Consider the following 15,582-nt stretch of genomic DNA (forward strand, 5'->3'; position numbering starts at 1 on the left):
CTGTTGTGTACAGAAATGACTTCACAATGCCACTCTAATTAAATTGCCCTCACTGCAAATAACATACACAGCAGAAAGAGGACAGAAGTATTCAAAATTAAGTAACCAAAATAAATTAAGTACCGCACATATGACCTGATCAGTAAAGGCATGAAAATTCAAATCAGAACTATCAGTGTAAAAGTTTTCCTGTTGCTACAGAAGGGGCACGTGGTGGTGTAATTGGTTGAGGCACTATGCTAAAAGTTGGAAGCCTGCAAGTGCAATCCTGATTAGGTCATTGGATTTCTCAATTGACCTAATCCTTCCAGCTGTACTACGGACATGGGGTCAACTCAGCCTCTAACAGAAATGAGTACCAGGGATCTGAGCTTCGATGTCTCACACGGCCTGTTACAGGGACAGCTTTACTTCATTTTTTTATTGTTACAGAATGCTGATCTTAAATTACTTCAGTTTATATGCTCCTTTTCCTGACACACCACTTGCTACAGCCACACAGTTTGACACTACTGCCATGTAGTATGTGTGTGTGACTACAGACAAGGTTTGAATTAGTGAATGGACTTACTGAACACTTATACACAACTGGGAACTACAAGCAATTAGAGAACCACCGCTAATCTCCACAGCACCCGCTAAGTTTTTTCCAACCTGCTGTGTCTTCACCAGCCATTCCCTGGCAATGGCTTCTAACAGTGGAGATACTTCAGCTTCACATGCTCAGGTTCTGTCTTTGTCTTCACAGCCTCTCATGCAGAACTGCTTAACAACTGACTTTGCCCCTTGCTTATAACATCTTGGCATAAACCACGAAGAAACACCCCATTTACAAAAGTAACTCTATTGCTGCCGCAGGAACGTGCTTACCAAGGGGTTGCCCAGAAACAGTCACTGTTGACAGAGTCACCCCTTATCAATGGGTCTATACACCATAATATTACATAGTGTAGCATATAGACCCGTTGCTAGGCAATGACCATGAAACAAACAAGTAGGCAATGGCCTGTAAACAGCAACAGAGGAACAATGTTTTCTGTTTTGTCTGTGCTGAGAAGTTATAAGCAGGACAGTTAGGAACCCATGGCGAACATCAACTGCAGGAAGGAGTTACCAGAAGGCTGGAGAAGACATATTAGGCTGCTCTAGTGAACAGTAAAGTGTGTGAATTAGTGAAACAGTTATAAACTTGTGGTCACAGAGCTGTAAGAGTTCAATAAACACAATTACCAATCCAAACCCTATATATATTAACTCACTCATGTGACAATATTACTGAAAAGACAGTGTATCAAATAATGCATCTTATGGTGAATTCATCACTAATGGGCATATTTGTAATAGCAGGGCTTTCCTGAGCATACAGCTTTAGAAGGTCTTTCATTTCAACACAAAAGACAGAGACATTTTTGTACATAGATGGTTATAAACAACATACACACACGTAAGAGGCATTCCCACAAGTACAAGATCAAGTAATTTCTATCCTAATACACATATACTCCATAGTGACACAGAACAATATCTGAAGTAAATAATTATTTTGAGATATAATGTTCATCAGATACAAGGAATATCTGTATACCTCTGAACAGTAAACATTAAAACACGATTACAGAAAAGTGTCAACAAGAACATACCTTAGAAAATTGCTCCAAAATCTTGGTGGTCTCACTCACATAAGGGCATACTGTTGTATTGAGCCCTTCCCAAACTCCAGACTCTGTACAGGTGTACTGAGCCCTGAGAGGGGGTCTAAACCCCATACTGGTCAGCTGTTCTCCCTGACACTGAAGCTCCACTGTGTATCCTACAACTGTCTTTGGCCATGTGTATACACCTTTGTTGTTTGAGGTCACTGCCCAAAAGAGAAATATATTATCTGCTTATTTCTTTCCTGCAATCATAGAGCTGGTCATGCACTGGGTAGCATGAATGGAGAAAACAAACGTTGTGCTGGAAAATCTCAAGATCAAGAATTGCTTAAAAGAGGTAGATGTAGATGGAAGGATAATAATAAAATGAATCTGAGACAAACAGTGCACGAATGTGTGGACTGGCCAAAGTGAAAAGGTAAAATGGCAGGCTTCTGAGAATGCATTTGAATTTTGTAAGGGGGAATTTCTTGAGTAGGTAAATCAGCTACCCAAGCTAACAGAGAGTTACTTTGTTCATCTCACACACACACACACACACAGAAACGGCAGGGACAATACAAAATATTATGAGTTTAGAATTGTTAACGATGTACTATTGCTAGAATAAAAAAAAATGTTTTGGATTAAAATAAGGCAGTATAACTGCAACAGAAGAATGACTTACAGCATACAAAACCATCAGCACACTCATTCGTTCATTCATTTATTAGTCCACCATATATCCATAAGGATTACAATTCCAGCGGATGTAGTTACTGTCATTAAATATATGCAAATAGCTGTGCAATAGTGCACTCGTCAACTTACATACACTGAACAATCCAACATAAAACAGGAACAATTTTCTGACATTTATACATCAAAATAAATTCTTAACTAGCTATGACTTTTTCCATAACTTCTGCATCAACTGTTCTTCCAGTTTGCTTCTCGAGCTATTTATAGCACAGTCCATGAAGGTACCATCAACCTACACTCTGTGCCTCTACCTAGTCAAGAAGAAAGCCTACTTTCAAGAATGTTAAGGGAACGATTTTGAAGCAAAAGTTCATTTTAATACATGATCAAACAATAATAGCCAAGTTAGTTAAGTTGCAAGGCCATCTGATATTTTCAGACATACACTTGACGGCTTCAAGGTAGAGTTCCCTCCAAAATTTAGCTAATAAGAATCTATACTGTGACATCATCTGAACCTCACTCCTGGATCTTGTTTCAGTACTATTATGTAGCTTGGCTAGTCAGACTCAGAAATATTTCTGTGATTGTGCTGTGTGTAAAGTTACAAGTATTCAGTCTTAATTGTGACAAGATATACAAGCGCTCAGACTTGAATATGAAGCTTTACTTAATACACCTCTCTCTGAAAGCTTGATAGTTTGTCAAAGAGCAAAACAGGAAGATGGTATGGTTTGACTCTGACACTATTCACTGTTCTGAAGAACAAATACAAAAGCTGCTCTATATGAAGTGAGATAATGGAATGACACACTAACAAATGTGCAATGCATAGGATGAAGATTCAGAAAACATGCTCTTCTTGATCGTTTGCCAGGAAAAATCACTGCTGAAAGTTCTCAGTCTTTAAGCATGCCATGGAAAGCCAAGAATTTCATAGCTTCTGCTTTGATCATCAATTATCAGTCACACTGAAGAAAGAATTAATGAGCAAGGCAAAATAAAAGAACTGCATGTCACACTTAAAGGTTGAGAACTTTCAGCATTTTGAAGCTTGGATTTACCACTCAAAAAAAAAAAAAAACAGCATGCACAAAGTGTCAGGATACTTGGTTGGGTTCAGAACTGGCCTATATATTTATATATATATATACACACATACACACACATAACACTTGGTTCAACTTATAATTTCTTCAGGCATTGCAGGTCTGCAGCAATTAGTGACAGGGACTTATGCTTCTGAAGGATGGTTCCTAATAACTGATCAGTTGTGAGTACAACTGGTTATGTATGAGAAACTATGTAATTTGGTTGCACCATAGCTCAAGCAGTCAGTCACTGGCTTCCCACCGTGGTGGCCCGGGTTCAATCCTGGGTCTGGTCAAGGGGGATCTGTGGTGGACAAAGTGGCACTGGGGCGGGTTTTCTCCAAGTACTTCAGTTTCCCCTGCCAATCTTTATTCCACCAAATTCTCCATCATTATAATCACCCGGGGCAGGTACAATAGGCCAATCAGTGGCAGCCATGCCGAGTGGACCCAGCTGGACTCCACCCCCCACTAAGCGAATTAAAAAAAAACTATCTAACTTCACAGTTCAAAAAATACTACAGACTTGAATGAAGTTAAATTATTCCTCAATTTTTTGTATCGCTGTGATAATTTCAAGAAGGAACAAATATTGTTACACTCGCACTGATTTTAGGCTGTTTTCCTTCCATAATAAGCAAACAAGCAGGCTTAGAAAGTAATCACACTCCCAATGTTTATCATCCATTTCAAGTTTTGAACCAGTTGGCTGATTTATATGAACTCTGGTACGGATATTGTGCCATTTGGAGCCACACTACACTGTACTTTTTAATTACGTACAATCAGTAATAACAATATGTTGGATGCACAAACTTATAAGACTGGAGTCACAAGAGTGTCAACTGATTATGTATGATAACAAATACTGGAAAAACATGTGACTTGTGTTAAGGCAATGGCATTAACAACATAAGCACTGTTGGATTTGTGGTCCTAAGAGTGGTGACAGAAAAGTTCTATCTTCTGGGGCTAATATAATTTAGTCTAGTGAAAGTCAACTGATGTTTCAGAGGAACATATCACATTCATCTTCAGGGTCAAAGATTGAAGAAACCAACATGAAGCAGGTAGCAAACAGGGCCTTACCGACATTCAACACACTACATAACACTGAACCCAGAAGATGGAACTATTCAACATAAAGTCTAGTTGAAATAGAAACTGATTCAACAGGAAAGCAGAATGTATGAGCGCTACCCAAAGACCTTGTTTAAACCTTAGTGTTGTATTGTTATTAACATCACTAAAAGTTAGCAGACTTGATAAAAGACTAATTCATGACTGTTTCAATAACTATCAAAGCAGAAGCTATATGAAAATGGACACATTCTAACTGTTAATTCAGCATTACAACCTTATTACCACATTAAAAAAGCAGAAAAATTGTAGTACCATAAATACAGTGTAAAGAAATAACCTGAACAGTTTATTACCTATCTGCGAACAATATTGAGTATCTTCTGAGATAACAATCACAGAAATGGTTTCTGTGTGATTTCCTTCTTCTGACACAAGCCGACAATTCCATTTCCCACTGTGATGATGCTGAAGATGCTTGATACTAAGTGAGCTGAAAATTTTTAATATACAAATATTCTGTAGCATTTATAGAAGTCCAGATAATCAGGGATCAGAAGAATTACTGAAGCTAAGAGACAAAATGATTCTAGGCCTCTCAAAGACATGCATTAATATTTCTAGGGTATTACATATGTGAAAACTAAGAATGTATACACATCAAATATAAAATTTAGAATTGCAAGTAGGGGTGAAGTTCATCATAAATGTGACTTCAGGCTTTCTGCTTTCTTAGTACACTAAACCAAATGGTAAACCACTAACACACTTCCTGCAATGACATTTGGGGATATTTCAGTTGGCAGAGCACTGAGAGGTAAATATTAAGAAGTATACTATCAGTTTCTGTCATACACAAAGGCAAGTGACTGAACAGGTCAGTCTAGCTGTTATGCTTCAGACCTGTATTCCGAAGGTGGTAGGTTCAAATATCAGCTGAGACGCCCGTTATCCTGACGGATGTTACATAACTTATCTCAGCTCCTCCAGAGAAATTCTAGCTAGTATCTCAATTAGGATATAACCGCATCCTCCCAAACACTTTCCAAATAATCTTTCATTAACCATTTACCATCCAATAGTCTCAATAATGATGGCATCATTAAGTAATCAACTAACTAAACACAGTTTAATGACAATTACAAGTAATTTTATAACAGACTTCACAGAATAATCACAAAGTCCTTACTTATAGCATTTTTCTATATAAGTGACCTACTTTTCAACACATCTGGTCTAATGGTCCATAGTTTTGCACTGCTTGTATGTCACGACTGCTTTTGCTATATTTTACCTTACTGTATTCAATAAATACTTCAATTTGATATACCAGCATTCCTTCACTGAACCCTATACTGAGGAAGTTCCCTTTTCATACTCCTGTATTAAGAAATGCTCAGTAACACAAAGTATGCTTCAAACATCATGTCTGTGTGCAATGGTGAGAACAGAGACCTGCATTTTTAATTAACAACATTAATACTTTGAAAGCAGAACATACCTTTCAACCAAACCACTATCCGCAATGTAACGGTTTTCAACACGGATTTTGTCAAATACTTTAGCTGGATCCTGACTGCCCCACATCCAAACCACATGAGCGATGCTCCTTTCCCCTACCATAGTCCCTGCAGTTGGAGCCCGACATCGCAGTTTCAGGGAATCACCAGCAAACACAACCTGATCAGTACAGAAAATTATTAAAGTTTTGTCTCATTATTTATCACAGATGAGCTGTGTGGGCTGGCTCAGAAGCAACATTTTTCCAAGCCAGCTGTCACCTCCCCTCCTAATCACCCCATTCCCTTCTTGCACTCTTACCTGGAGGTTTTCATTTTCTCCCTCCACCTTTGGGCCTTGGCCTTATATACATCACTATCAACAGGCTATAAGTTCACTCATGTCTTAGATTTCAAACCTGCAACAATGGTTGGCAGTTCGCTTTTAAATTCTTTTTGGCTGGTAAATTCTATACCTGATTTTTAGCTTCATCTATTGCATTTAACTTTTGGGTATTCACTGAGTTGTTTCAGTTGAATTAGCAGCAAAACCTCCTGCTTTACCCAAAGTATTTGCACATGTTTAATTATTATTCTTTATATATTCATTTCTTAATTTCTTTATAAAAAAAATACTCTGTGGTTTTAGTCAACAAGTGAACTATACTGACCGAGCGACCACAACTTGTCGGTGAAGTTAGTGCCAACTTTAGCAGATGGAGGGTGTTGCGTGGTCAGCGCAACAAATCCCTTCAGCCATTAATTTCGGTTTTCTAGACCGGAGCTGCTATTTCCTAGCTCCTAAATTATCCTCACAAGGCTGAGTGGATCCCGTTCCAGACCCACTGTTTCTCAGAAAATCTAGTACTGAAGAGAACTGAACCCCAACCTCTGGATCTGTATCCAGGAACTCTGACCACTAGACCAGAGGCAGTCCTTACTGGCCTTATACCACATATTATTTGCTGGCTGTCTAAGCAAGGAAAAGCTATGCATGTTACAGGCCTCATTCAGTGCCTGCATTCCATTTATTTCCTTAATACATAACCACTGAGATTCACTGGAACTGTTTACTGGTTCATTTGTATTTTTCTTTCACTGAGATGATATTAAGTAGCAGCCAGAAGTGAAAGAAGGTTGTAGAAATAGCCAGTGGTTCCTTCCCTATCTCACTCCCTCCTAATTTAAGGAAAATAAGAAAAAAGCAGACTTACGAGGTCACCATGCTCTACATGTGTGCATACATGTGTATGCTTTCAACTTTTGAAACCAATTAAAAAAATTTCACCTGTGCTTTATAAACACAGAATGAAAAGTCTCAACAACTTCTCCTAGGGATAACTATGAAGACTGTCTTCTGAAATGTGATAACTGTGTAATTTGGTAGACAGGTACTAATGCTTTGGAGGAACCTGCTGCTTCCATCGTCAGGGTAGAGCCAACACACCTTAAGACAATCTCATGTAAGAGACGTGATAAACTAGGAATAGGATTTTGGGGCTCCAAAAAGCATTTGGTTTTAATCCACCAGGATCATATGCAGACATTCCTGCATCCCTTACCCATCTCTCACCTCTGACATAGTAAAAAATCTGTGAATATGACAAATACCAGGGCCCCACCATTGTTCAAAGTTCACATCATTCTAAAAATCTACCATATTTGCTCACACTTTGCACATATGCCAGGAGAAAAAAAGTAGATGGATGTGATCAACTGAGAGTTCTACCACAGTGGATGCCTCCTAGCCTCTGCCTCTTTCCCTTCCGCCCCAGCAGTCTATGTCTCGCCACCTGCCCAATGACAATGACAGGTGCCCTTGGCCTATTTAATGTGTTGATCAAGTGTGATCACATGTGTGCATGTTTCTAAAGCCTTGATATGCATCTTTTCTGACAATACATAAATAGGAGAGGGGTAATACACAAAGGCACAGATTATGTGATTAATTAATTAATTATATTAATATATTGTAATGTATTGGGTGTATAACGCGACAAATAACTTCACGCCGTATTTGATGTAGCGAATTTTATTTCACATTCGTACTTACAATCACCCAAATTGCAGATTCACAATTACTGCTACCTGCAGTATCACAAATACTACACTCCAAGTGCCAGAATACAACTGACTGGTTGCTGGCTAACTCAGAACTAACTCGGAGGTAGCTCGAGGACGAACTCTGAATAGCCTTCGCTGCTCCTTATGTAGCCTCGTTCTGGACCATTGTCGTCTGGTGCCATGTTTCTAGTATCGCTGTCCGGAGTTGTTGACTGCTGCCTAGCAACCGCGATATCCCTTGGTGACGTCACCGCTCTTGACTCACGTTGCACAGCTACCAGGTTGCGGGGACTCGGCTCACTTCGGCTCCGCTCGGCTCACTTCAGCTCCACTCGGCACACTTCGGCTCCGCTCGGCACGTCACCGCAGGGAGAGTAGCGGGGTGATGACTCGCATATTACGAGCGCTACGTTATCGCCACGTGCTGCTGGAGAGGTAGGGGTCCTCCGTTGCGCAACATGTCACAATATACTTAACTGAAAATGTATTGCTAAAAGTTGGAGGGGAGGCAGGAATGAGGCACTTAATTACTGTCTGAAGGTAAAGATATGTAAATTATGCAAATAAATTTGTCACTTTGTGGACCATCAATGTTGGGAATAACAGAACCTCACTCTTGCATGATGGGTAGAGGCGAGGAAAGTAAAAAGCTCAGAAGTGAAAGCAACATAAACAGATAATCTCATAACTGAAATCATCCATTTTCATACCTGACTATGAGCTGGCTTCAGTTCCAACAGAGTTCCACTGTGTGATCCAGCAGAAGTCCAATTGCAATGTAAATCTGTATCTAGCTGCAGCTTGCGGATAGGCTGTCCTCTTAAAGCAGGGGGGCCTCCACATTTTGGTGATGATGTTAATTTTACAGACACATTCTGAACCCACTCCAGAAGCCATCTAAGTTCACAGTCACATACCAGAGGGTTGCCTGAGAGGTCCCTAGGTGGCAACATAAGAAACATGTTATCAAGAGGGGAAATGTGTACCCAAATTACATAGTGTTTACATTTGCCAAAACAGGTTCTCTGAAATTGTGCTTACTTTCTTGGTGTTGATGTTTATTTGCTACAGGTAAAAATCTACAAATCTACTGTTGAAAGACATGACTACCAATTACAACATTGCAATGCAGTGATTGTTCCACTTCTGTCAAAGCTAATGAACTGTATTTTACTTCACTGATGAATAGAGTTTATTCTATTAACGTATTTAAATATGAGCTGTATTTAAAAATGTTCCAAATAAAAATTGTAAATATTAATGAGACCTATATTTTGCCATGCATAAATTATCTTCACAATGAGTTGCTCTTCATAAAATTGGAAGAGTTTAAGTCTTCTGAGAACCTCAAATTTAGAGCAACTTCAACTCAATGAAAAGTACTGATATAATAAATTTATATGAAAAGAAATGAATCCTACAAACAACTTCTAGCACAGATACTTGATACCAGCTTCTTTAATATGCAATCATTAGTATCAGTGAACATATGGTGAGTCTGACATGACCTCATAAATTTATATAATGAAAACATAAACACCCACCACATTAATTGGTAAAGCAGTTCAACTGCTACCAAACATTCCAATCCTGGAAATGAATATGTCTGGGGAACAGTTTTCTGTACTTAATAAACCAGTGTCAGAAATGTTCCAACTTCCTTACACATTGAAGAAAGTCGTCTTCTGGGTTTTGGTGCTGTGTATTATTCATTTTGGCCAACGTTTCGGAGGAACGTATCACCTCCATCTTCAGAGCAGGTGAATGGCTTGTGAATACAGAGCAGTAGGTGTATTATTCGTTTTGGCCGACGTTTCAGAGGAACATCGGCCAAAACGAATAATACACGGCACCAAAACCCAGAAGACAACCTTCTTCATAGTCATCGCCATGAAAACCTCAAAACTTACATTCCTTACACATTCTTTGAGACACCAGGCACTGATCATTCAGAACGCACAATGCAAAGGTTTTCTGCTTAATTAGATATGTATCACATACAAGAATATTGGGTGTCCAGATGAGAGGTATCCAAAATAAAAAATTTATACCTCAGAAAGTAATTGTCATACACATATCCGGTTTATGTCATCGGAAAGGAAAACCCTATAAGTTCTTTTTCCATGCCCGGCTTACGCACATGCACCGCCACATTTCTGCCACCATGTTAGGAATCTCTTGGACAGCGTGATGGTTGGGAGATGGATCGGCAGAAGTGAATCAATCGCTTGGCCACCTAGGTCCCCAGATTTAACCCCAGTGGATTTTTCTTGTGTGGTTATGTGAAGAACACTGTCTACCAGGTTAGGATTAACGACCTGCAACACCTGAAAGCCCACATAAGGGATGCTGTGCCTACGGTAACACCAAACATGCTGGATCATCTGGATATTTGTTGTCCCACCAAGGTAGCCCATGTTGAAATTTATTGAGAAAGTTATATACTCAGAAATAAACTTTGGTAGTTTCCCTTTGTAGTGGTGTAACCCATAAATGTGTATAATAAAAGCTTTCTGAGCTATAATTATTTTATTTTGGATACCTTACATCTGGACACCTGTATGTACAGTGAAATAGAGGTATATTGTATTGTATTGGAGAGGGTGGGTTTTCCCCATGCACTTAGACCAACTGTTGGTCCACTGTGCATACCCCTATGATATTCTACCAGTCTCTATTCCCTACCGGTACTGGTGTGTGCCATCAGTCCCGACTCAGCCAGCAAGTTCGGCCTCTACTGGCTCAGCGGTATCTCGATGCTTCCCCCATCTACCAGAGGCATTAGAGACTACTGTTGGGTGGGAAATGTCCTGAATTTGGCTCAGTGGTCCCCTTGTGACATGAGGTTCTTTTACGTGCCGTAAAGTTACGACATGGGACCCACTGCTTAAAGTCCCTCCTGGAGGACTTGTTCTCTGAATTTTTCCGCCCTTAAAAATTCCACAACCTCCGCCGGGTTTGAACCCGCGTACCTTGAGTCACGAGGTGGGAACGTTACCTCTAGACTACAGAGGCCACTAAATAGAGGTATAAGCACACACATTTATAACAATGGCACTAAATAGCGGTGGGTTGTCCACTTCACGATCAGGCCACGTTATGCCCATGGAAAGAGCCCTCTGTGCCTACTGGATAGGAGGCTGGATAGCCTACAGGGCTAGAAGAGATGCAGTGATGAAAAGAAGTCACTGCTCCTGCCAGGAATCAAACCTGGCTGTCCAGTCCATAGCTAGTCACTACTCTGACTGAGCTACCTGGGCTCTGCTCTGCAGAATACATACTGGTGAGAACTGTGCCAGATGTAGTGAAACCTGCATTTGCTTTGCCCAAAATCTTCATGTGGTTTCCAGCTCTAAACCACAACTGGTTAAACTGCTCATATCACTGAACTCAGTGCACCTGGCTGCACAATAACACAACATAATTACACAGTTTAAAAAGCTCAACACAGAGGGAGAATTTCTGGCATATTTGGTTGCAGACTATACATGTTTTTAATGACTATTTTATGCTGGCCATTTTTCTCTCACAGGCCATTCAGCACTGCTCCCATACTACAACCTTCCTGGAGAGCTGACATATGACATAAAGTGGCTTGAGACCTATTGCATTTCATCTGCCTTGTATTTATGGAACAAAACTTCACAGCCAATCACAAATGGCATCATATCTTACATATGTGGTCTGTTCAAAAAGTTGGAACTTCTGAAATGGGGCACCAACTCAACAACTTAGGAATATTTTTTTTTAAGTTATGTTGCCCAGTCACCTGCTTCCTAATTATCATCCTTTTTGCTGTGTCATCCTGCTGTGATTAGTCATCGTTCTAGAGCTATTTGTTCACCTATGTGTGGTGTGTGTCTTGCGATATTCGAGATGGCTAATATTCATGAGCAACCTATTAACATTAAACTTTGCTTCAAATTAGGGATAACCTTTACAGAGACTCCAGAAATGATGAAAATCGTTTATGGTGATCAGTGTATGAACCATCCACATTGTTATGAACGATTTATGTGATTTTAGACAATCAGCAGTCAACACACAAGCTGCATTTGGGACAGCCTTCAACATCATGTGATCACACGCATGTTACATAAGTTCCTGAAATCATGCATTCTAATCATAATTTTACAGTGTGGAAAATAGCAGAAACGTGTAAGAGAAAATGTCAGGCGAAAAATACCTCAGTTGTGGAGAAACAACTCCTGGTTCCTCCATCATGACAACGTGCCAGCTCATGCATCACTACTGATTTGTGACTTTTTGGCCAACACAAACACAACTGTGCTTCCTCAGCCATTCTACTCACCTGACCTGGCTCTGGTAGACTTTTTCTTATTTCCCAAACTGAAATCCACCTTGAAAGGAAGATGATTTCTGATGATTCAAGAGATTATGAAAAATTCACAGATGGAGATATGTGTGATCCCAAAAAAGGTGTACCAGGACTGTTTCCAGAAGATGCAACGACATTGGGAGAAGTGCGCCAATGCAAGAGGGGAGTACTTCGAAGGAGACAAAGCTCACTCAGTTGCAGACATGTGCCAAAGAATTATAAAAAATAGTTCCAGAACTTTTTGAACAGGGCATATATACTGCACTGAACCTGCACTTGAAGTCAAACCAGTAGGGACATGTTTTGTATCACTGCTATTATCTCCATACATTTAGGAATGTAATCTCATTTGAATTGTTCTCAAAATTAAAACAGACTGGGAATTCTTCAAAAAATGAAGCTAACCTTGTGGTCAGGTGACAATGGACATGACACTCCTGGTTGCCCAGTGCCCATCTTTTATGTAGTACTTTGTGTGGAATTTCTTACTAAAAATATTAAAGTTAGAGCACGCAGTACATTTCACAGAACTGTCCATAACAATAAAAGGAACAGAAGTGTATATGTATGGTGTATATGAGAACAGTCACACTGGACATACTTACAGCCGCTTCAAGGAGACCAGTTCATCAAATGTTCCAGCCTGTATCCTGACAATAGAATTCTGACCTAACACCCTGAAAGAAAAGAGACAAAGAACTGAATCTAGTTTCTCCTCAACACTGGCATTTCACTTACATTTGCTACACTTTTATGCAAATTTTCTATTAACCTTAGAAGTATTGGCTGATATTTTGATAGTTAAGACTGTACTAAAGTTGAACTGCCATTTACTTAGCATTTTTTCATATTTTGAATGCTAGAAGTAACAGCTTACATGTCACCTCCATCTTCAGGGCTGAAGAGTAAGACAAGCAAGAAAAATAGCATAAAGCAAGCACCCTGAAGATGGAGGCAACAAGCTCTTCCAAAATGCTGTTGACTTTCAATGGACTACATGGCATTATATACCCGAAGACAATTTCCTGTAACATTTTTGTCAGATAAGCCTTTTGAGTTACAACTTCTGAAAAAAGCTGCACATCTGTCCTATTTTTTACATGAGTATTATAACAAGTTAGCAAGTCAATACCTCTATCATACAACACCGTCTAACCCAGCCATTTAGAAGCAAACATTTGCTGTAACCATATATTTTCCTTTACTATATTCAGTTGAAAAAAAGAAGGTAACTTGTTAACATTAAAGACTTCATTACTTCCAATTCTTCATATTAACCATGAAAACAGATGACAGAACACTTGAAATATGCTGGCCTACATACAGCTTTACAACTGGACTGTACCAGAAACAAGCATATGTAACATTATACATGGTTGGCTCAAGTTTTAAGCAGGGTGTAATGGTAAAGAGTAAGTAGGTTTCAAACAGTAGGCAGCTAGTACTAGAGGAGTGGTTCGCCTAATGATTCTGATGGCACCAGAGCTTGATATGACAGGACTTTTTTCAAATGTTCAAATTCTTATATACAATTAATGTAAACACATATTTTTATATTAATTAGTAAATAATTATAAATTCAAATATATTTTGATTACAACAGCCTAAGATACATAGTAGGCTCAACCATAGCTATATACTATGACAGAAATTATACAGAGCAAGCCTTTCTGCTAGGCAAACATTTACCACCCATGGGGACCTGCATTAAAACTTCTGTTGCTGAAGAGATCAGACAGATCTGTCAACAGATGGTATCAAGTGTAACATAATGCTGTTTAGAGGAAATAACAGGCTTTCAAATTATATACTGGTAAAATTGCAATTGCTTGAAATTTAATTTGAGAAAAAGTACTGTGGGTTTTTCTGTTAACTGCATTTAAAGTTCTAGTATTTAGAAGTGACAGTCCAGGAAAAGCTGTGCAGTGGATTGGCAGGTCCATTCATGAAAGTTGAGGGGTGTTGTGATTAGTCATTCATCTGCATTCAGTGCAAGCAGATATCTCAAGAGCATTCTTCCTTGTACACTCAAGTTAAAAAGTTTTGACTCTTGGAGTCGTATTTGAGTGTATTATTCTCTAATTACTGCATAAAATATTGTGACACGTTACCTTACGACTTTAACGAGTCTGTGGTGCAAAGAACAATTAATGAAGAAAGCAGTCTTCTGGGATTTGGCACCGTGTATATGTGGTGTTAACCGACGTTTCGGAGGAACGTATCGCCCCCATCTTCAGGGTAGAAGAAAAAGTATAAGAAATCTGCAAGCAACAACACCGTGAGAAACGGTAACAGATTTCTTATACTTTTTCTTCTACCCTGAAGATGGGGGCGATACGTTCCTCCGAAACGTCGGTTAACACCACATATACACGGTGCCAAATCCCAGAAGACTGCTTTCTTCATAGTCACCGCCGTGAAAGCCTCAAATCTTACAACAATTAATGACTTCTACATAGTCGAAAAACGGAGACCTACCCTGAAAAAAGTTCACAAAAAGTTGAAGAAAACGCTAGATTTTCAGGGATGCATCTCCACATTAAAGAAAATTATTTTTAAACTGGGGTTCCGCTGGAAGAAAACAGAAAATAATCGGCAGATACTGGTGGAACGATATAATATCAGAGCCAAACGTCTTCAGTATTTGCGGCAAATTAAAGAATATAGGGAAGAGGGCCGCACAAACTTCTACATGGGTGAAACCTATATTCATTCATCGCACACCACCCCATATGCATGGAGTGATGGATCCATCCAGGGATAATTTTCCCGTGTCCAAAGGTCAACGGCTCATTGTTATCCATGCAGGGGGAGAGCAACGTTTCAACCCTAATGCTTATGTCCACTTCAAATCCCACCAAAAAACAGGAGACTACCACAGTGACATGAACTAGACCAATTATGAAAAGTGGTTAAAGGAGCGACTTATTACTAACCTTCCCCAAAATTGTCTTTGTCATTGATAAAGCTCCCTACCATAATGTACAACTAAACAGAGCACCTAACTCAAATTCAAGAAGAGATTTTATGATATCCTGGCTAAAATATCATCTTCCACCTATTACCTTCAATAACGCTGATTTTTCATCATTGCAGAATCCAGACATATATAATATGATCCTACCACTCAAACCGAAATACATTTCCTATAAAATAGATGGAATCTTTGCAGA

The 15,582-nt window shown here is 39.3% G+C and overlaps 1 protein-coding gene across 3 annotated transcripts in view; it reads right to left on the bottom strand.

Moving 5' to 3' along the window:
- Positions 1–15,582, bottom strand: part of LOC117282027 (adhesion G protein-coupled receptor A3) — a 50,351-nt gene that overhangs the window by 29,495 nt on the left and 5,274 nt on the right. For all 3 annotated transcript variants that reach the window (XR_004514116.1, XM_033755477.1, XM_023870071.2), the window contains 5 exons: positions 13,015–13,086; positions 8,781–9,009; positions 6,009–6,187; positions 4,864–5,000; positions 1,641–1,858 (listed from right to left, as the gene is read on the bottom strand). Coding sequence is in view for 2 of the 3 variants with exons in the window: in XM_033755477.1 (XP_033611368.1) it covers positions 1,641–1,858; positions 4,864–5,000; positions 6,009–6,187; positions 8,781–9,009; positions 13,015–13,086 (835 nt within the window). In the remaining variant the exon portion in view is untranslated. The remainder of the gene's footprint in view (positions 1–1,640; positions 1,859–4,863; positions 5,001–6,008; positions 6,188–8,780; positions 9,010–13,014; positions 13,087–15,582) is intronic.

This window comes from Cryptotermes secundus, unplaced genomic scaffold, assembly GCF_002891405.2.
Source record: "Cryptotermes secundus unplaced genomic scaffold, Csec_1.0 scaffold629, whole genome shotgun sequence".
NCBI classification, from domain to species: domain Eukaryota; kingdom Metazoa; phylum Arthropoda; class Insecta; order Blattodea; family Kalotermitidae; genus Cryptotermes; species Cryptotermes secundus.